The 23,435-nt window shown below is 33.5% G+C and overlaps 1 protein-coding gene across 1 annotated transcript in view; it reads left to right on the forward strand.

Moving 5' to 3' along the window:
- The window catches only part of EFHC2 (EF-hand domain containing 2), a 217,312-nt gene that overhangs the window by 119,443 nt on the left and 74,434 nt on the right, over positions 1-23,435 (forward strand). The window contains exons 8-9 of the mRNA XM_031959378.1: positions 17,699-17,864; positions 23,223-23,365. Coding sequence (XP_031815238.1) covers positions 17,699-17,864; positions 23,223-23,365 — 309 coding nt within the window. The remainder of the gene's footprint in view (positions 1-17,698; positions 17,865-23,222; positions 23,366-23,435) is intronic.

A 23,435-nucleotide genomic window follows, 5' to 3' on the forward strand; every position in this document is an offset into this window, starting at 1 on the left:
GTTGATATTGACCCATTTTCACTGCTTCATGAATTTTTTCATTTATCCTGTTTGAATTCCATCATCATCTAACCTATTTATTTTTTGTCTTGTCCACGACAATAATAAGAAATACTTTTTCAAATGCTTTGGTGAAGATGTAGTATGCTATAGTCATATACAAATTAACTGTATTAAAGTTATATAATTAATTTCTTGTTCTACAATAAACCTTATAACTTTTTCTATTTTAAAAAACTTAATATTTAATATTATTTTATTTAATTTTTAGAAAACAATCCATTTTTATTTTCAGTTCTGTATTCTCTCTCCTTCTATGTCTCCCATCCATTGAGAAGACATGAAATATGATACCTATAAAGCATATACAGTCAAGAAAAATGTTTCCACATTAGTTAAGCATGTCCTGGGGAAAAATGTAAAATAAAGAAAGGGAAATAATATGTTTCAAGTTTTCTATCTGGACGTGAACAATATTTTATATTTATGTTATAAGTCCTTTGGAATTGTGGTAGCTTATTGGGTTGATCAGATACTAAGTAACAGTTGATCATCCTTACAGTGTTGCTGTTACTATGTAGATTGCCCTTCTGGATCTACTCACTTCACTTTTCATCAGTTCATCTAATACTTCCCAGGTTTTTCTAACATTTCTCATAGCACAGCATTTCTCATACTGGTATTAATGTGGCCCTATTTTTCCCAGTCATTTGTTTTGTATGATTTAGCATTGATTTCACAATATTTTGACATATATTCTTTAATACTTTGTCATGAAACCACAATATAATATTAGATATTAAGAACTTTTGCAAGCATAATCTTAATTATTATAGCCATAGGTTTTTAGTGGGGTTTAAATCAGGCAAGTTTGCAGACCAATGAAACTTATTGATCTCCATATCTTGGATAAATTTCTGTGCGTCTGTGCACGTGTGTGTGTGTGAGATATGAAGCATGACACAAGCTCATGCAACATTCCATCTCCATTTGAAAATTATTATAATTCCAGACCAATTCTTTGTGTCAGTATGTTTATCAGAATTTATAATTTCCACATGTGATCAAGATTTCCTGGCTCACTGAAAGTAAAAAAAAATCCCTATTAAAATTTTGGGTGTATGCAGATGAGAGCATCCAGATATTACAAGCTCAGCTATATACTTCTTTTGACATAGATTTTGGTATATTCTTGAATGAAAAAAATGAATTTTATCATTAAAAATTACCTTTTCTGATTCTTAAGAACTTTCAAGTTTATATTTTATTTTTTGTCAATGAAAAGTCTTTTATTTTTCATGATGTGTTTGCTTTTTTAAAATAGTCTTCTCACTATTCAACTTTTGTTATACCACATGATGAAGGAAACAGTAACAATTCCTTCAGCTAACAAATTCCTTCTGAATGTTTGCTTCTTTTCTGAGAATTTTTTTCTCTTTTTGGGAAACATAGCTGTTTCAATCATTTGTTTTCAAACTTTAAATACTATTATTTGCTTTAAACTTAGGTGCAATTGATCTCAGTTCACTGTGGCTTGAATGATTCTCTCTCTCTGTGTACATATATATATATATGTGATATATTTATGTACATATATACATGCCACACATATTTATATATATGCATATTCACACACCCACACATATCTCTATATATATTTAATATTTTATTTTTTCTCTAGTTACATGTAAGACAATTTTTTTTACATTTGTTTTTATAACTTTGAGTTCCAAATTCTCTCCCTTCCTCTCCACCCCCAGCCTTCTTTAAGAAGGTACATGTGAAGTTAAGTAAAATGTAAGTAAAATGTTTTTATAAAAGTAATGTTGTGGGAGAAAACCATAGATCACCCTCCAAAAAAATCCTTAAGAAAAAAAGTTTAAAAAAAGAGTATGCTTCATTCTGTTTTCAGACACAATCAGTTGTTTTTATGGGTATGGATATCAATTTTCATCATAAACCCTTCAAAATAGTCTTGGAGCATTGCAATGAAATAGCAAAGTCATTCATAGCTCATCATACCATTGCTATTAATTTGTACATAGTATATTTCACTTTGCTTGAGTTCATGGAGGTCTTTCCCCCTCCCCCCCTTTTTAAGAGCATCTTGCTCATCATTTCCCATAGAACAATAATATTCCTTCATAATGACATACCACAATTTATTCAATTATTTCCCAATTGATAGGCATCCCTTAATTTCCAATTCTTTGCTCTAAGAAGAGAGCTAATATAAATATTTTTGTGCAAATAGACCCTTTTGCTTTTAAAAAAAAAACACTTTATTTTTTTGAAATTCATGCCTAGTAGAGGTATTGTTAAGTAAAAAAAAATGCATGATTTTATAGCCCTTTGGGTATAATTCATAGTTTTTGATCATTTATCAATGTTAAATGGGTTTTCTTTTATAAAATTGACTGTTTTATGTACATTTGAGAAATGAAGCTTTCACCAGAAAAACTTGCTTGAAGTTTGTTTCATACTTACTTAACTATTGTATCCCTCATTTAGTCTATTCTCTCTCTCCTTTCACCTTAATACAATTATCATCATCCCCTGTGGAAATGCAAATAGATAAATCTTAAATCCCTTATAATATTCCTTTCCTTATGCTTCTCCTGAGTCCTGTACTGGAAAACTAATTTTCTATTCTGTCTTTTCATCATACTTTAAAGTCCTCTATTTCACTGAATATCCATCTTTCTCCCTAAAATTTTGCTGGGTAGGTGAATCCTATTTGTAATGCTGGATATTGTCTGGAATATCATATTCTAAGTCCTCTTATCTTTTAATGTAGAAGCCTCTAAGTCTTGTGTTATTTGACTGTGGCTCCAGTATTGAATTATTTCTTTTTGGATGCTTGCAAAATTTTCTCCTTGACTGAGGAGTTCTGGAATTTGGCTATAATATTGCTATGAGTTTTCATTTTGAGATCTCTTTCAGGAGGTGATCAGTTTTAGTCTTTCAATTATTTTTATTTTATCCTTTGGTTCTAGAATATCAAGACAATTTTCCCCGATAATTTCTGGAAAGATGATGTCTAGGCTCTTTTTTCAATCATGGTATGCAAGTGAACGAATACTTTTAAAATTATTTCTCTAGAATCTATTTTCCATGGCAGTTATTTTTACAACCATTTCACATTATTTTCTATTTTTTCATTCTTTTGTTTTTGTTTTATTGTTTCTTGATATATCATAAAATCACTAGATTCCATGTGCTTAATTCTAATCTTCAAGGAAGTATTTTCCTCAGTTTTGTATCTCCTTTAAGGCATTCTTCTTCTCATTAACATTTTAAATTTCCTTTTGTACCACTCTCAATTCTCTTCTCATTTTTTTTTTCTTTATCTCTCTCACTTGATCTGAAGAGCTTTTGAGGTCTTCCATGGCCAGAAACCAATTTTAATTTTTCTTGGAGATTTTGGATGTAGGAGTTTTGACTTTGTTATCACCTTCTGAGTGTCTTATTTTGATTTTCCTTGTCACCATAGTAACTTTCTATGGTCAGAATCTTTTTCTGTAGTCTGCTCATTTTCTCAGCCCATTACTCAGCTTTTAAATCTTTGTTAAAGTAAGGCTCTACTACCTGAATCCAGAAAAAAGGATTATGGGGAATGTGTGTGTATCATAGCATAGTATTTTTATCTTTTTGTTTGCTTGTTTTTGTTTTCTTTTTAATTTTTTATTCTTTTTTTGATCTGATTTTTCTTGTGCAACATGATAATTGTGGAAATATGGATAGAAGAATTTCAAATGTTTAAAATATATTGGATTACTTGGTGTCTAGGAGAGATGAGGGGAAGGGAGGGAGAAAAAATTTGGAACACAAAGTTTTGCAAAGGTGAATGTTGAAAACTATCTTTGCATATATTTCAAAAATAAAAAGCTATTATTTAAAAAAACCAAATAGGTCTCTGTTTCCAGGGTGGAGGGTGCACTGTCCCAAACTATTTTCAGAAATCCTTGTAGAGGATCACAAGCACTCTTTTCTGCTTTGGAATTGTCAGGAATGTACCTGCCTCACTGTAGCTGTAAGTTGTAGTGTGCTAAAGCAACAGAGTCTTTCTTCAATGCTAGCTAGTAAAGAGATTTTCTATAGGATGAGGTCTCTAGAAGCTGCAGCCACCACTGCCATCCTTGCTATTTGCTGGTTTTTTAAGGCACTCTCATCTTACTGACAAACCATTTCTGTCGACCTTCCAAGTCATCTTTGGTGTCTCTGGGCTGAGAGGCCCGTGCTGCTGCTGATTCAGATGCCTATTCTTGCTTTGTTAGTACTGGGGCTGTGGCTATAGCTGATGTTAGGGCTGCACTGGAACTGTGCACTTGGAATGTGCGTTAGACTCTCACCCTGGTGGATCTTTCTTGTTGAAGCTGTCATTGACTAGAAAATTACTATTATTTTTGTGATTTTTGACACTCCAAAATTTGTTAGAGTTATTATTTAAAGGAATTTGGAGCACTCTGGGGATAGATCTCAGTGAATCCCCTCCTTTACTGTGCCATCTTGGCTCTGCCCCTCCTTGAATGATTCTTAAAATATTTGATTTTAATCATTCCAATACCTGTTGCAATATCTCTGATAGTCACTGGAATATATTCTTTAAGAGCTACAATTTTTGCATGTTTCTTTTGGTAATATCTGTTCTTAAAAACTATAGAATTCAAAATATAACAAAAGAGAGTAATGAAGCATATTTTTTTAACATGAAATCTCTCACTCACCTAACACTTAACTTAAAATATGGAAACCAACTAGTTGGCTCAATGGGTCTGGAATCAGGAAGATCTGCGTTCAAATCCAACTTTAGACATTTACCAGTTATGTATATTTGCATTAATTACTTAACCTTTGTTTCCTTAATCTAGTTTCCTCATTTGTAAAATGGGGATGGTAATAAGCACTTACTTTCCAGAGTTGTTGTGAAAAACAAGTGAGATATTTGTGAAGTGCTTAGCTCAATAGCTGGCACGTATCAAGCACTTTATAAATGCTGTCTATTATTCTTATTACTAATACAGTTTTACCTAAAGTGAGATGTTTTAATTCAGTAGAAGAGCACATGGATTATCATTGCTATTACAAAATGAAATTGATTCAAAGTTAATCCTTTTTCCAAATAATTTGCACTTTGCCTTTATGCCATTCCCTTGAATTTATCACCGTAGTCAGTAATTGTTTAAAAAAAAAAAGACATGAAGTCATTTTTTGTGAAAGTTAAACTGCTTTTTAATGATCATCATTTTCCTCTGGAAATGCCCATGAATCATTCTTTTAATAATACATTTCAGAATTTTGTCAAGGACTGAAGTCAGGATTGTTTTTTCTTCTCTTTCTTTTTCTTTTTCTCCTCTCCCTCCTCCTTTCTTCTCCTCTTCCTTTTCCTTCTTCTCTTCATTCTCCTTTTTCTCCTCCTTTCTCCTCCACCTTCTTTCTTTCCTCCCCCCTCCTTCCCCCTTCCTTCCCTCCTTTTCTTCCTTTCCTTTCTTCCTTCCACCTTTTCCCTTTGTCCCCCTTCCCCCCTTCTCCCTTTCCCCCTTCCTCCCCCTCTTGCCTCCTTCCCTCCTCCCCTCCTTTCCCTCCTTCCTTCCTTCCCCCTCCTTCCTTTCTTTTTCCTTCTTTCTTTCCTTCCCCCCTTCCCCCTTCTCCATTTTCTCCCTTCCCTCTTTCTGCCCTTCCTCCCTTTCTTTCCCCCTTCTTCCTTTCCCGTTTCCTCCCTCTCTCCTTTCCTTCTTTCCTTCCTTCCTTCCTTCCTTCCTTCCTTCCTTCCTTCCTTCCTTCCTTCCTTCCTTCCTGAAGGAATCTGATTATATGTCCAAGGAAAAAACTATGGAGAGCAAAAAGAAAGAGTATCTATGATAATATCTTAGGAGAAGCCCTACTTGATAGGGATATTTGGAAAAAAAGAATGATGAGTAAATAAAAGAGATTTAGAATGGTCAGAGAGGAGCAAAACTAAGCAAGAGCAATATCATGAAATGCAAAGGAGAGCTTATCTTGAGAGTAGGCAATAGTGTTCAAAGTGGCAAAAAGGTCATTTTAACCCATATTATATGCAATTGTGCATAGAAAATGAAAAACAGGATTTTAATTATTACCTCTGTCCTAGAGCCTTATGAATTACTGGTCTTCTTGACTGATACTCTAGCATTGGATTACTTACAACTATCCATTGTATCCACTATAGCAGATTTATATGGGTAGTTTTTTCCCCACTTCTCCATCTGTTTTCAGCATAAAGCCTTCTAAGTCAGATTCTCAAGTTTTCAAGCCCTCATTTGGTTCAATCTATCTTTTTCTAAAGGATTATCATTCCTGTATTTAAAACTGTGGTCCAGAAATCTAACTCCTATTCTCAGATACCACCCTTTAACCATATGTTCTCTTAACTAACTAAATTCAGGGGAAAACTAGCTATTCATTGTTATTTAAATGAATATATTTATCTTTGCATTACTCTGAATATGCTAAGTAGAATTTAAGTTTTCATAATTTTATTTATGGATAAAACTTTTTAAAATTGACCTCCGCACAGACTTAAAAACTGATTCAACTCTTTGTATAGATTATATTCCTAAAAATAAAGCTCATCATTTTTGCAGAATAGGTCCTTGACATGGGGCTACAACTTGAAAAAACCATATTGAATCTTTATGTTAAATTATTAATTTGGTATAAAGTGTCCATTTTTATAATTTAGAGTTTTATTAGGAATTGAAAAATTAGTATTTTTGCTGCCTTTAAGATATATATTATATATAAATTATTACATAAATATATGTACAGATTTTACATAAACTCTATATATTCATATGTAAATTATATCTATACATATGTAATTATTGGATTAAGGTATCAAACTAAATGTCCCTATACATTTAAATGTGAATGTTAGAATGTAATTTCTTGCTAAATTTTCTTTCTTTTCATATAAAATTTAATTTTTTACAAAAGACAACATAGCTTAAAGATCATGAACATGAACCAAAAATGAAAAAAAGGTATATCTTGTAGTTACTTTGACTATCTCACATTTCAGATAACATGAACATATCACACTTAATGTTTTCTATAATTAATAGAAAATATTACATATAATAGAAGTACGTTTTTTAAAATCTGGAAATCCTATGTTTCCTTTCCTTAGTTTATGATATAGTAAAATTAATAAAGTCATTGATTGCTAATTATATATTTTTTCTGACATTCTTATTTTCCATATAACTTTTAGTAGAGTTACTCATTTGGTCCTGATCAGTTCAGAACTAACATTTTATTGCTTCTCTTCAATTCTCTTCAGGTCCAAACTAGTCTGCAGATAATCTCCCTGCCACCTTCTACTACCTCATGCTCCTTATCTCAATGGAATCCTGATTCTCTTTCATCACTCCTACCTAACACCACAGGAAATAGCATTTTCTGTCAATCATTAGAGGAAGAAGTCAACACAAATGCAGACAGCCAGCATTATTCAGTGCTTTTCCAATATGGTACAGGGGTAATATTTAAGAATGCTAATAAGAACGCCATCCATTCGCTTTTTAAAATTCATTTATTAAATGAGCATTTAGTAAGCCCCTGTGAAGGAATGTTAGTTTTGTGATATCTTGAAATATCCCCCCCACCACATTTTTGTTGGTGGTAGTGTTGAGAAAAGCCAGGAAAAGTGAAAAGGAAGAACAATTCAAAAGGAGATTAGAAATAGGAAAAAGGGAAATCTATGACACAGAAATATAGAGGAAGTTGTCAGAGATTATGGAATAGATACATTTAATCATTCAATTGAAAATCTACTACATTTTTAAAGATTTCCATAGTAAAAAATTATATGGCATTATCCTTTTCCTTACCATAGTATCCTAGTCTACTATTTAACAGACTCTATTGTTAAGACATCTTCCTTTTTATCTACCCCCCAGTCTCATGTTATATTCTAGGACATTTTTTCCCTCCCTTCCTCCCTCCCTCCCTCCTTCCTTCCTTCTTTCTGTCCTTCCTTCCTTCCTTTACTTCCTTCCATCCCTCTGTTCCTCCCTCCCTCCCTCCCTCTTTCCTTCCTTCCTTTTCCTCCTTCTTTCCTTCCCTCCTTCCTTTCTTTCTTCCTTCCTTCCTTTCTTCCTTCCTTCTTTCCTTTTTTCTAATTCTCTGAGTATGGTTGGAAAACCTGCAGTGGCTTTAAGTATGTGGAGTCAAGAGAAGAAAGAAAAGGATTATCTATCTTTTTAAATGTTTGATGTCAAATGATTCAAGTGGTATAGTAAATATTTTTTGCAATCAAAACAATAGGGATCTTAGTTAAAATAGTCTACTCATAAATGTGAATAAATTCTGATCTATGATTGCTATGGAATACTATTGTGCTATAAGGAATAACAAGCAGAATGCTTTCAGGAAAATCTGAAAAAAAAACTCACATGAACTGATGCAAAATGAATTGAGCTGAACTAGTTGAATATCATACAAAGTAACAGCAATATTGCATGATAATCAGCTGGGTTAGGTATTTTCAACAGTATAATAACCTGAGACAGTTCTGAAGGATTCATGATGAGAAGTGATATTTGCCTTTGGAGAAAGAGTTGATGTACTCTGAATGTAAATCAAAGCATATTTTTTTAAACTTTATTCTTCTTGAGGATTTTTATCTGTTTTTTTCCACAGCATGATTAATAAGTTTTTGATGACTGCACACGCACAATCTATATCAAATTGCTTGCTTCCTCAGTGAAGAAATAATATCAAAAAATTTACATGTAATTGGGATAGAATAAAATGTTTTAAAATTCAAACAAAAGAAAAAAAACAGTCTAAAATTTTCTATCTTTTGGAGTTAACTCCTCAATTCTTAGAGTTTAGCATAGTATCTGGCACAAAGTAAAGCATTTAAAAAATGTTTATTAACCACCTTGACAAATGTGGCTTTCTTACTCAACTCTCATATTCAAATGGGCTAAACCAATAAGAAAACTATTCATGCTGATTTCATAAATGCTTGAATAGTTCAGTTAAATAGAATTGAATGGAACATATGGAAATAATTATAGTAATATCTAAGCTCCTCATGCTGGAAGCAAGAAATGTAGAATAATATGTTCAGATATAGGTTGGACTAAATCAGAGTTTCTTGACCTGGGGTCCATGATTAGATTTTAGGGGATCCATGGAATTGGATTGGAAAAAATTACATCTTTATTTCAATATTCTTGCATTCTATGTATTTCAAAAATGTTTTGAGAAATTAGAGAATTTTTCCTTTGATCAAATAATTTATACAAGAGAAATAGTATAAAAGACATAGATAATCAGAAATAAATATAGACTGGTCATGGAGCAAAAAGAAGGAGAAAAAGACAACTAGTCCAAAGAGCACATTGAGTTCTTGGAAAATTTCAGAAGAATCAGAGGTAGGCCTCCAGTGTATTGGATGAATTTTTCATGAGGGATTAATGGAAAAGAATCACAGAGAAAATAAAGGTTTAGAGAGGGGAGCATGCTAAAATAGTAAAGCAAGTACTTATATCTAAGAAGCCATGAATCCATCAAATAGTCAAATATCAAATTGGTTATAATTGCAATAATGTCTAGTAAAAATATTCCTTAACAGGAATTCTTGAATTCTACTCTTAATAGATAATCAATCTAATCAATACAAATTCTCTAACCTCTCTGGATATCAATTTACTCATCTGTAAAATGGGAGACTTAGATTTGATAATCTCTAAGGTCCCTTTCAGTTATAAAGTTTTATGATTATTTGGTCCAAAAGAAGGTTATAAAACATTTTATCATGGAGAATCAAGATTGCACAGCACAGGCAGCAACCCAGCTGAACTTTCCCCACATTCTCTTCCAATGTTAGTTATAACATAGCTCCTTAAATGGAAGTATGGAGTGGCACAGCAGTAAAAGTTCTGAGTGAGATATTTTTTTTTTACAGCCTCAGACAATGTAGGAAGTTGAAAAAGAAATCTGTAACATCCTAGGGTGTGGGATAGTTCATAGTTCAGCAGGATCAAAAGTGGGTAGAATGTAAAGGTTCCCAGGATAATGACATTAGCAACAGCAGATTCAGGAAATCTCAGCCAGAGGCAGAAAAGGAGCCAAATAACTGGTCAGAAAGAAATTATAGAGGATTGTAAAATCCAGGCTAGCTCCCTGGAGGCCTCAAGAACAGCCAGAGTTAGTATAAGCAAAAGTCCTTGGTCTTCAGGGGGAGAAGTGAAGGAGATGGACAAAACTGCTAGAGTTTTGGCAACAATCCCTCCTTGATTCTAGAATCCAGAATCTCCACACTTTTCTTCTCCTTCTCCTACAGCCAAGTGAAGTTCTCTTGCCTCTCTCACTTCACACCTAATCCTTATCTACAATTCTCTTAACTCGAACCATTGAGCCAGCATTAACTGAGAGAAGAGAAATTCCAAACACATGCTAATAGAGTTATTGTCCAATAGGTAATTAGCCTTAAGTGCTCAGTTGTTTGATTCAAGCACACCTTTTAAGAGTTTCAGCCCTTTAAAAAGGACCTTTGCTAGCACTAGCTGTAGCTGGCACTGGTTATCCCATCTATTGCCTTTTAAGCTGTTCTAGAGTGAGAGAAACACTTGTAGTTGATCACAAGGGAGCAGGGATCCTGGTTGCAGTTCCAAAGCAAACAGGAGCAGTAGCATTTGTAGCTACGGAGAGCAGGGGATTTGGTCACAGTTTCAGAGCCTAGAAGAGCACTAGTGTTTGTAGTCATAGGGAAGCAGAGGCCTTTCCTGAGTAAATACCACAGTACAGATCAAGAGAAAAGTGACCATATTTCTTACAAGGTCACATTACCTTATAAGCACCAAAACCTTTAAGACTTAAAGAACTAGTTCTGAAAATGTTAGCAGAAAAAAGCCTGAAGCTTGGAACAGTGCCTCCCACTCCCAAGGTGAATCAAGACTAACTTTAACAAAAAGTTCAAAACTGATAGGCTGAAAAAATGAGCCAACAACAAAAAAAAGAACTTGACTATAAAAAATAGTTACTGTGGTGAGAGGGAAAACTAAGATATAAACTCAGAAGATATCAACAGTATGAAAACAGCTAAAAGCAAAGCTCCCTTCCCCCCAAGAAAATTGCTCATTGGACACAAGTCCAACTAGAATTCCTAGAAAAGTTAAAGAGAGAGATAAGGATGGTAGAGGAAAAATTGGGGGAAAAACCCTAGTAATGCACAAAAAATATGAAAAAAATCAACTGTGGTAAAATGGCTTCCAAATACTAAAGAAAAGAATACCTTGAAAAACGGAATTGGCCTAATAATAAAAGAGAAACAAAATCTCACTGAAGATTCTTAATTTCTTAAAAATTAGATCTGGACAAGTGGAAGCTAATATCTCCACACATCAAGAAACAATAAAACAAAGGCAAAAGAAAAAATAGGAAAAAAAAATGTGACATATATGAAAAACAAATGACATGGAAAATAGATTAAAGAGAAATAATTTTAAGAATTATTGGAAAAAAAGAATTATTGGACTATCTGACAGCGTTGATTAAAAAAAAAAAAGAGCCTAGACATTATATTTCAAGAAATTATAAAGAGAAACTGCCCTGATATTTTAGATACAGAGCCTTCTACAAGATTTTGCAGCTTCCATGTTAAGAGTAGAGGACTTGGGATATGATACTCTGAAAGGCAAAGGAAATAGAATTACAACCTACCCATCAAAACTGAGTATAATCCTTCCTGACAAAAATGGATATTTAATAAAAGACTTTCAGACATTCTTGATGAAAAGATTAGAGTTAAATAGAAAATTTGACATTCAAACAAAATTTGAGAGAGGCATAAAAAGTAAACATGAAAGAGTAATCACAAGAGCCTCCATTAAACTATTTACATTCCTCTATGGGAAAATAATACATGTAACTTCTAAGAACTTTATCATTATTAGGGCATTTCAAAAGATTCTACTATGGAGGGAATATACTGTTAATAATCATAACTGTGAATGTAAATGGATGAACTTACCCATAAAATGGAAGCAGATAGCAGAATGGATTAGAAACCAGAATCCAACAGTATGTGTTGTTTACAAGAGAAACATTTGAAACAGACACAGAGTTAAAATAAAACTCTGGACTAGAATCCATTATACATTAGTGGAAGCAAAAAGGTAGGAGTTGCAATCATCTCAGACAAAACAAAAGCCAAAATAGACCTAATTAAAAAAAGATAATTAGGGAAAGGACATTTTGATAAAAGATGCCATAGGCAAAGAAATGGTTTCAAAAATTTTTTTACAGTGAGTTTCTCTGATAAAGGCCTTATTTTTCAAAAATATAGAGAGAACTGAGTCAATTATTAAAAAATATGATATATTTCCTAATTGGTAAATCATTCAGGGATATGAACAAGCAGTTTTCAAAAGAATGAATTAGAGATTTCTATTGTTATATAAAAAGTGCTCAAAATCACTATTGATTAGAGAAATGCAAATTAAAATAACTCTGAGGCACCACTTCACACTTAATCAGAAATGATAAACACTGGAAGGGATGAGAAAAAATAAAGACTAAAAAAATAATAGATTGCTGGTGGAGTTATGAATTGATCCAATGAACCTGGAGAACGATTTGGAACTATGCCAAAAGACTAAAATTGGGACTCAGTTTGTGTCAGTGGTGATCCTTTGACTCAACAAGATCTGTTTACATGTGAAAAATATTTATAGCTGCTCTTTATTGTGGTGGCAAAGAACTGGAAATTGAGGGGAAACTCATCAGTTTTGGAATGGCTAAACAAATTGTGGCATATGATTGTGATGGAATATTATTGTGCCATAAGAAATGATAAGGTAGACTTATTTCACAAAATATATATTTCACAAAAATATATGGCAGTATCTCTATGAACTCATTCAAAGTGAAGTTAGAAGCACTAGGAGATCATTTTGCATAATAACAGCAATGTTATAATGATGATCAACTATGAAGTACTTGGCTACTTTAATTAATACAATAATCTAAGATAGGCCCAAGGGACTCAGTTGAAAAAGTGCTGTCCACTTCCACAGAGAAAACTGATGAACTTTGAGTGCAAATTGAATATAATTTTCTCAATTTAATTTTTTCTATGTAACTAGTATGGAAATATGTATTATATGATTTCATATGCATAATTGATAACATTTTGGTTGTCCTCTCAGTGAGTAGTGAGGGCTAAAATGGAGAAAAAGAATTTAGATTTAATTTAAAAAGAAAAGAAAGTTTAGAATAAATAATAAGTATTAAAAATAAAGAAGAAAATGAAAAACATTTTTATTATAGTTCCACATTAGACATTTGTTGAATTCTGAAAGCATTTCCTACCAGCTATCCCTGATCAGATTGGGAAGCCACAGATTATTGGGAAAAATTTTAGACTTATACCTAGTTTGAAATTATTTTTGGAAAAAGATTTAGTAAATATGTAAAGATATCTTTAACTTTAAAAAGTTCTTATTAAAATCTCCATAAGTGTGGATGAAATATTGGAGGTATTAAATCATTTAGAATTCCAGGATCCAGTAGAATTTTGCTCCAGTAAAATGATTGTAAGGGAAAATTAGAGAATTGTGGATGCTGAAATTGTATTTGGAAGGGTAAAGTACCAAAGCTTGAAAACTTGAATTTTATGGCAATACAAAATGGAATCTTGGGTGTTTATTTGAACTCCAATGGCTTCGTGAATTTATTAGACTTTCTTAGGAAAATACAGGTTAAGACTGCACTCTTTGGGTCAGAAATGTTAAAATATAAATATGATACTGAGAAATCAGAGTAGTAAAATGAAATCCCTTCCTAATTGTGAGGGCACTAGGTGGCACTGTTGGAGTGCAAGAAAGTACCAAACAATGTTTTTTCGGTTGAATAAATGCTGCTACAAAGAAATTGTAGTTGAGAAAATGACCTGTTACAAAACTCATTATTCTTTTGGAGTTATAAAATGCATGTTTGATTAGGTTGCAATTCAGTCCACAACTGTCCCAGGGTTTCGAATGGTGTGTTTTGTGTTGGAGAATATACCTTCAGTTATTATCGAGGACTGTTTTTTGTTGTTGTTGTTGTTGTTGTTGTTACTCATTTCTTACGAATCATGATGCATTTCTAGCCGTCTTTCCATCCCCCACTCTAAAGGTGGTCTCCGAGAAATAATGGTTCAAAACAACACTCGTGTGTGTATGTGTGTGAGAGAGAGACAGAGAGACAGAGAATTAGTAGGAATTCTTGCTGATTGATGATTTTTAACACAGATAATCTTCTGTAATTACATAAGCAGAATTTTTTTTAACTTTCCTGGTGGCTCAAAATGCAATAACAAACAGCAGGTCAAATTACAAGATTTTCCTTGATGCAATTTTGAACGTGCTCCTCCCCAATCTCCCCTATGCCTTAATATTTCATAGTACTGGGGCAGCTAGGTGGTGCAGTGGATAGAGCACCAGCCCTGAAGTCAAGAGGACCCGATTTCAAATTTGGTCTCAGACACTTAACACTTCCTAGCTAACATCTAATATCTATGTGACCCTGGGTTAAGTCGGTTAACCTCAGTTGCTTCAGGGGGGAAAAATTTCATAGTACTTAATCTCAAATACTAACAGTTGACTTGTGTAAATTTTTTTTCTTTCATTTTCAAAGTTCTAACACACATAGTAAAAATTTAACATATGCTTGTATAAAAGGGAAACTGCTCCATTGTTTTTATTTGGAACAACCTGACTCCCTTAATAGATAAGGATAGATCAAAAGCCTTTCTCTTTACACCTTTCCAACTTTCCCCACAAAAAGACCTAACTAGTATTTGAGACTTAAAAATCACATTTACCATATGCTAGCTAAAGAGGAAATTCTTTGCCTTAATTGCTCTCTAGCTTTAATCACTGAATGGGTACAGACTCAGTCAAACTGAGACCTGAAGACTGTAGCTTAAAAAGGTCAAGGTTTTCCACTGCATCCTGGGACATCCCCATTTGTCTTGATCTATATTTTGCCACAGATGGCTCTGGAGGGGAAAGTGAGCCACATGACCTTGATCAGCCCTTCCTTACTTAAATCCAAGCCACTTGTATGTCCTGGCTTCACCTCCCTGAGGTCATGATCTTTGAGAATGAAGGTCAAATAACAAGAAGAAGAAGTTACATTAGTTAATTGTTCCTGTTGGTAGCTCCGTGTAGGGAGAAATAATAGATGGTTCTTTCTTGAGAATATCTTCTTCTCTTTAGTATTTCTTTTATGAACAATTTCTGTTAATAGAAAGATGGGGACCAGGCTCTTCCATAACAATGTGTAAAGAGATTTCAAACACAGGATATTGGCGTGATCCAGAGATAGAAGTTGAAAAAAAAAATCTGTACCAAAGTTATAAATGACCCCCAACTTGTAGGCGTTTGAGCTGTAGTGACAGATCTATTAAAAGATAAAAAACTGAAAGTATCCACTTTTTAGAAATATGTGTTTAAATTTTATTATTCTCCGTCAGAACTTTGACAAAGAAAGAAGAAAAATGTACATGAATGAATCCTCTCTCATTAATTCATTAATCGTTGCAGGAAAGAATTATAAAGCATTAAAATTTAGGAAAGGTTTAAAATAAGCAATGCTTTGAAGAATAGTATGCCAGTCATCATTCTGTGGTAGGCATAATAATGTAGATAAAACACAATAGGCAACCCTACCATCACCACTTTGCCACTTAATAGTGCTATAACTGTGGCCATTTGTAAGCCATAGTTTCTCATCTGTAAAATGAGGAATCATATTTGCACTGTCTACCTCCTATGGTGGTTGTGAGAAAAGCTTTTGTAAAACATAAAAGAGCTATGTGAACATGCACAGTATTATTATCTTCTATTTATTTAAATAAGCATTTACTTTTTAGACATGCTGTGCAGATAATTGCCTAAAAGTTGTCTGACCATAAAAAAAATTATTACCAATTCACTCCCTTCTTCTTTCTGCTCATTCCTTCCCTCTCCCACAGACTAAGAACAAATAAATGAAAGCAACATTATATACCACTCAAAACAAACTCATTTCTTTTGAGAGAGCAAACAGCTGGCAATTTTCAAACTTAAAAAAATCTATAACATCTTAGTTGAATTGCAGTACAATTTTAAAATCATTTTAATTTTAAGGTAGGAGGAATCTAGTGTAGCAATTCACATAAAGAAAGAGATCTTTTAATTAAGATAGTGAAATGAAATGGTAAATTGAGACTTTTTTTTTCTTGCAAACTTCCCCTATTACTATCTTCTCTAATAATATATTAAATAATTTAATAATAATTCTCTAATAAGCATTTATATATAAATATATTATGAATATAAGATAAATAATATAATTTTCACATATACACAAACACACTGCCTAGACTGACATAGTTGGTGTTAGTAACCTTGAGCCTTCACCCTCACTTTCTTGACATTGTCAATCAGTTGCCAAATCTTATTGTTTTCTGTATCCACACATTTCTCATATGTGATCACTCCTCTCCATTCATATAGTCCCTTAGTTCGTGCTGTCATCACCTCTTACTCTGGACTGTTGCAATAACCTAATTGGTCCCTTGCCTCATCTTTCCCCACTGCAATCCATCATCCACATGGTTGCCAAAATGATTTTTCCCAATTATAGGACTGACTATATCCAAGACTCTCCAAACTCAAAAAATTTAGTGGATCTCTATTTTAGGATCATATATTTAGGATTGTAATTTCTGACATTTGGAAAACTTTTCACTTAGCCCTTTCCTACCTTTCCAAAAATTATTGCAAAACTATTTTTACCCCCCTATATTTCAGCTCTATCAGCTTACATGCTGTTTCTCATATACCATCTCCTCCTTTGTCCCTGTTTTTGTACTGGATGTCCTCCAGACTGGGAAACTCCCCTCTTCACTTCTGACTCTCAGAATCCTTGGCTTCCTTTAAAATTTTGCTCAAATGCTGCTGTCTACAGGATGTCTTTCCCAGGCCCCCAGCTGCTCTTTCCTTCCCTTCTAACTTTACCTTGTTATCTGATATATATACTTGTTGTTTTTCCCTTTGTAAGCTCCTTGAGGGCAGGGGGCTGTTTTCCCTTTCTTCTCCCTTCTTATCCGAAGGGCTTGGCACAGTGCCTGACCTTGTTGATTGATTGATTGATGTGGCTTTTTAGGAAGTTTAAGTAATATATGGAAAAAGAGATGGGAAAGGAAAGATTGAAAACAAACTGAGTCCATTCCTTTTTCTGAATGGAATTCTGTTAGTGAATGATTTTAAATCTACATAGTAGTTCTGGTTCAATGCAAAAGAAGGATAAAATTACAGGTTAAAACTGTAGATATGGGTGATAAATTTTCTACATTTTAAAATACATTTTCATATCTTTCAGTAAATTAGAGGAAAAACAACTAGATAAAAGGGATCTTATCTAAATATCAGCATGTTATGACAAAGTATAAATGTTTATTTTACTTTTTGCTGTTTAGATTTTTTTCTCCTTATTTGAATATATAGACAACTTTGTGAATTTTGTGGTTTTTACAAACATGATTGAAACATACCATCCCAGGGCTTTGTTATATTTTAAAATAGTATACAAAGATCTTCATGTTCATCCTAGAACATAGCAGATCCTTCAAAATGACCATAATCAGAGGAGTGAAAACACTCATGCTTTCTTTTCCTATGTTTTGTTATAGTGGACTTCACCCCAATTCCTTACAAGAATCCCCCTCTAACAAAAGTTGAAAGGATATTTCCACCCTACCATGGATATGGCTCTGAAGAAGATTCTCTTTGTTCCTGCTTAGGACTTATGCCCAAACCACCCCAGAAAGATTTCAAGAAATTTATGGAAAAAGATAGGTATCTGAACATAAGTTCCTTGCCCTTCCGTCACAAATCATTTTTAAATTTTTTCCTGGGGATTTAGGATATACATGATGTACTAAAGACAAATACTGTGTTTACCTAATTTAGAGTCCAATGAAATATTGCTGTGATAATAGCCCAAATTAACTTGTTCTTGCATGAGTCCTGATTTTTAATGTGTCAGCTAAAGTCCCATAAAGTAAGTCAATGTTCTCTCTAACTTAGACGGTACTTTCTCATATATAACACATAAAATAGAAACTCCCTAGAAAATGTTATAAGGAAGTTTGACTGATTTAGAAGTGTTATTCAGTATCAGAAAATTTTTTGATTGAGTTCAATGATCAAGAAATTATTTATACTGCCAGATTCTTTTAAAGATAGTCTATATGTTAAGAACTAGTTTCTAAAATGCATGGAAAAATCAGCCCCCAAAGTCATATATACTGAATGTTTTCCATTACCTCTCTGGTTTATTCTTCTACAGAGAGAGAAGGCATTGTAGAAAGACGTATATAATCATAGATTAGTGAGGAATAGTACTCATCCTGAACATTATAATGTCCTATATGTGGGAAAATTGTTAAAAAGAGAGAGAGAGAGAGAGAGAGAGAGAGAGAGAGAGAGAGAGAGAGAAGAGAGAAGAAATGTGGGAAGGGATTGGAAGAATGAAAAGTCCACACTGCAGCTTTTAGAATCAGACCTGAATTCAAGTATTTCTTTGGACAGATATTGGCTGGGTAATCTTAGACATGTCCAATTTCTTCTATTAAACAACTCTAAAACTTTTAAGTTGTAGAACAGGTGCTCTGTACATAGTTGTATGCACTTAATTAAAGTTTGGATTCATTTTGTTAAGATTGACACAATCCATGAATACTGCTTTCCAATATTTTGAGGTACATATAACAAAAAGATGTGTGCATAATGATTGATATCTTTTTGGTTAACAATTGCTGTAAATTGACACAAATTGTCTAGATATGAAGATAAGCAGTTACATAAGCATTCTTGTCTTGAACTCTTTTTGCATTTTAATCTCATACAAGGGACCAAGATATTTGGTGATATAATGACTTGTTTAGAAAAATTCTGTTGCTTTGTAATGAGAATTGTAATTTTGATATATTAGTTGATTACTGTTCTTAGGAATAGTCACCTGACATAGTCTGAGGAATAAATTGTTCCTATTGTAAAACGAAAGTTGAAAAAATTAATTCTCCTTGGTGAATTAGTTGGTTTTGGATTTCAGAGGAATAGATTTTTTTTTTAAATTTAAGGCATTCTTTTTTTCGTTTTGCCTGTACTATAAAAAACTAAAGAATTCTGATTATAAATAATATAATTCTTTTTTTTCTAATTCACATGTAGTCATGAAAACCACATTTATGATTTACAGATTAATGTTATTCTATCACTTGTATTGGTCTTTTAGGTAGAGACATTTCTAATTTTGCTTCATTCTGTCCACAATCACTGTGTCCAGAATATGCTTCCATCAAGCTCCACCCAGCCTATGATCCTGTTTCCATAGTAACTAGTACAATTCAGCAAAAAGTCCTGTGCATAAACTAGAATAAACTAAGGCTTTAAAACAGTAAAAACCTAAGAAACAGAAGATCCAACAAAAGAACAAAGGTGTAAATGGATGAATCAAACTTGAAAAAATAACATATACTTTTGGATATAAGATTATATGATATATATCATATGTTGCTTAACCATGAATTAGAGAATAAATCACTTAAAGTTTTAATTGTTCTTTGGAGAGAAATAAAAATGAAGGAAAACGCATTTTAGTTGGACATAAAGTAGGGATTCTTGACTACCAGAGGAAGATATACTGCTGAAGGTAATCATAGAATCTTTGAGTTGGAAGAAATGTTGGGAGATCAACTAGTTCAACTTATATCAGTAAGCTGATATGGAAACAGGTTCATGAAGATGAATTTGTCATCTTCATGGGATAGGGGAAGGGGATAAAGAAAGATCTTCATTTTTTTCACATTTCCCACAAAATATCTTTTTTTCCCACTCAGAATTCTAGCTAAACTCTTTAGCTGCTTAGAATATTTTTTAAAAAACTCTCATATTTTGCTCCATTAGCTTTTGCCTCTCCAGTCCCCTTAGAGGCTTTGAGGAGGGAAGCTGATTATCAGTGTTGATGTGGCTACTACTCTATGTGGTAAGGGAGAAGTCCTGTCACCCTCTTTTTTCTATGTGTTCCTTCTGGAGAACTTTTAAAGACTTTTGCTTTGGAGAAAAACTCCATCTCAAGAAAACTTCCCAAGGTGGGAAATAATACAGTCCCAGTTCTTTAGCAAACTTAAGTTTCTTCACAAAATAGCCAGTCCAAACCTTGCCAAAAGTACTTTTGCTTTTTTTTTTTTTTTAATAAGGATAAATATGGTTCCAGACCCTAAGGAACAGGAATTGAGCTAAAACAAATGTATATGGTAGACTAGCAAACAATATGAAAGTATTTACAAACATTTTTATTGTTTTATTCAGTCATTTTCAGATGCATTTGACTATTTGTGACCCCATTTTGGAGTTTTCTTGGCAGAGGTAATGGAATAAGTTGCCATTTTCTTCTCCAGCTTATTTTGCAGATGAGGAAACTAAGGCAAACCAAAGTTAAGTGATTTGCCAAGGGGGTCATATCTATTAATTGTCTGGCACTAGATTTGAAGAAAGGAAGATGAGCCTTACTGACTCCAGGCCTGGCACTCTATCCATTATGTCCTGTAGCTGACCTAGCAGATAGTGCTAAATTAAATGGTAGTATCTGAGTACTAGAAAAATCAGGAAATACATGAAGGTACTGTCATACATGATGTGACAGAATGGGTGGGACTTGATCTGGACCTTGAAAGTCAGGTGGGATTTGGAATATGCAAAGGGAGAATGATGAGATATTGCAGATGGAAGCAATAAGGGCAGTTAGAGGCATGAATGTGCATGGCTAAGAAGAATAAGCCATTTGGCCTGATAAAAGTGGGCCTGGGGGGATCTCTTTGGAAAAGCAGTGGAAAGAAAATGAAGATAGGGAGGAATTTAGCCAAGTTATAGAGAGCTATTAGAGCTAGGTGGAAAGCAGCTCTATGTGATAGAAGATAGTCATTTAATGATTTATAGCAGAATGAGCATTGGAGTAGCATTCTAAAACCTGAATTATTTTTGTTCTACCTCCTCTGAGCTATAGGTTGCTATACACATTGCTTAAAAAATATATGTCAGTGCTATTAGAGTTAGATTTTCATTATTAAAGACTTCCCACGATTGAGTCATTAGTAATTAAACTGAATGTTCACTTTCCTTAAACACTTCTCATTACTTGATGCCAGCAAATATACTTCTGCAGATAAATGCTAGATTAGTTTTCTTAGGGACTAGACAGTTGTATTTTGAAGTCATTGCTTAATTTTAACTCTTGGTACAATTTTGGAGAATAATAGAACTTAATTTAGAGATTTTATTATAATCTATACAGATCTTATTTATTAATTATTACTTTGGATTGTGCAATTTGATAAACATCTATTAAGCAAGTTATATTCAGGATTCTGGGTGATACAGAGATAAATATAAGGTGATTTTCATCCTTAAGAACTTAAAATCTGAGGTATATCTGCATATATATATATATATATGTGGGAAATGCTACATAAGAAGTACACATTCATATGAAATGTCGGAGGCACAAAATGTCATGGGTGTTGAGTACCAAGTGAGAAGTTTCTTTACTTGGGAGTTGGGTATGGATACACATATAAATAAAATGTTATTTATGAATCTGTGATGAGACCAAAGGTTGGCTAGAGTAGGAGAAATAACTATCCACAGATTTGGTTAATGCATCACAGATATGTAAATCTAGATTGTGTTTTACTGGAAAAAATATTTTGAAATTAAGGTCAAACTATTTAACTTCAAAATCCTCCGTTCCCTCATCTGTAAAGTTAAGGTATTGGATTATATATCCTCTACGTCCTATCTAGTTTTAGATTTATGACTTCTTGTTGTATGGGAAAAGATTTATGATTTTTTTATCATAGTGACTGCCTGGTATGAAAACCTCCAATACTAGTGCATTTCACAACTAGGTAAGTCTTAAGAGTTGCTTAGGTTTGAGAAAAGTTAAAAGATTAGCCCAGAATGACACAGATAATAACTATTAGAAGAATTTGAATCCAGGTCTTTTTTACTCTAAGCCTTCCAGCCTCTTCACTATTCCATGTTACCTCTCTGATTTAGGTGACATTATTTTATTGGTGGGCAGATAGGCACTGCAGGAGAAAGATTACTGAGCCTGGAGTTAGAAGGTTTTGAGTTCAAATGTGTCCTCAGAAATTTACTAATTGTGTGATCTTGGGCAAGTCACTTAACCCTGTTTGCCTCAATTTACTCACCTGTAAAATGATCTGGAGAAGGAAATGGCAAACCACTCCAGTATCTTTGCCAAGAAACTTCCAGATGGAGTCATGAAGAATAGAGCACAACTGAAATGAGTGAACAACAATCATTTCTTGGTACTTATATCCATAGTCTCAGGTACATGACAACAATATGTGTTTTATATGTTGGGGGAAAGTCTCCTGGAAAATCTAGAACCTTATTAAAAACATTCCCATTTTAATATCTTCTTGTTTATGATATGGGAAAGACTCTTTGATTCCCAAACCCCTCTAGTGAATGCAATTGCCCTTTGACTCACAAATCCTGGTCCCTTTGAATTCCAATAGATGATCCAGACCTGTCCCAGCCCCATCCAGATCTGAGCCAACTTTGGGGCTACACCCAAAAGCCCCTCGAGCTAAGTCTCCTATTATAAAAGGGCCATGCTGGGAACCCCTCTTTGCAGAGATTCCAAACATGCCAGCCATGTGAGGACCCTCTGTCCACTGGACCCTCTGTCCAGTGCCCTCCTTATCTCTACCTTCACATATCTCCTACTTCCAAACTCAATAATAAACCTCTTTTACCAATCTAGCTCTCTGGGCCAATAAATTCCTTTATTGGGAACTCGCACTGCTACTAGACCTCATTTACTACGGTATTCTTGTGCCAAATCCAAGGGGGTTGCAGGGGAGCTTTGCTTGACTTCCTGTACCCCAAACCTGCCACTAGACCTCAACTAAACCCTAATTTCATTTAGGTACCCCAAATATAGACCGCAATATTTACTTTGGAGAATTCACTTTGCATTTTAAAATTGTAATATTATCTTTTCTCACGTTCAGATAGGACTAAATATTTTATAATGGAAAGAGTTTAAGTACATCTAGGAGAAGAAAAAAAATAAAAATGTTGGAAATCTTCATTTTGTCTTGTTTTCCCCTTCCTATTTAGTTTTGGTCTTGAGAGTTATGTGCTTCGATTTCTTGCAAAACTTGACACAGAAGATTGTATTGATAAGGAGCGGAGATTCATCATTTCATATTATCTCAGTGATGATACTCTTTCAGTGTATGAGCTTCGAATGAGAAACTCAGGTAAGAGACTGGATTTAGAACTAGAAAAACCTGAAAAATTATCTAGTCTAACCCATGCATTTTATGGATG

The sequence above is a fragment of the Sarcophilus harrisii genome, chromosome 3 (genome assembly GCF_902635505.1).
Source record: "Sarcophilus harrisii chromosome 3, mSarHar1.11, whole genome shotgun sequence".
Lineage (NCBI taxonomy): Eukaryota > Metazoa > Chordata > Mammalia > Dasyuromorphia > Dasyuridae > Sarcophilus > Sarcophilus harrisii.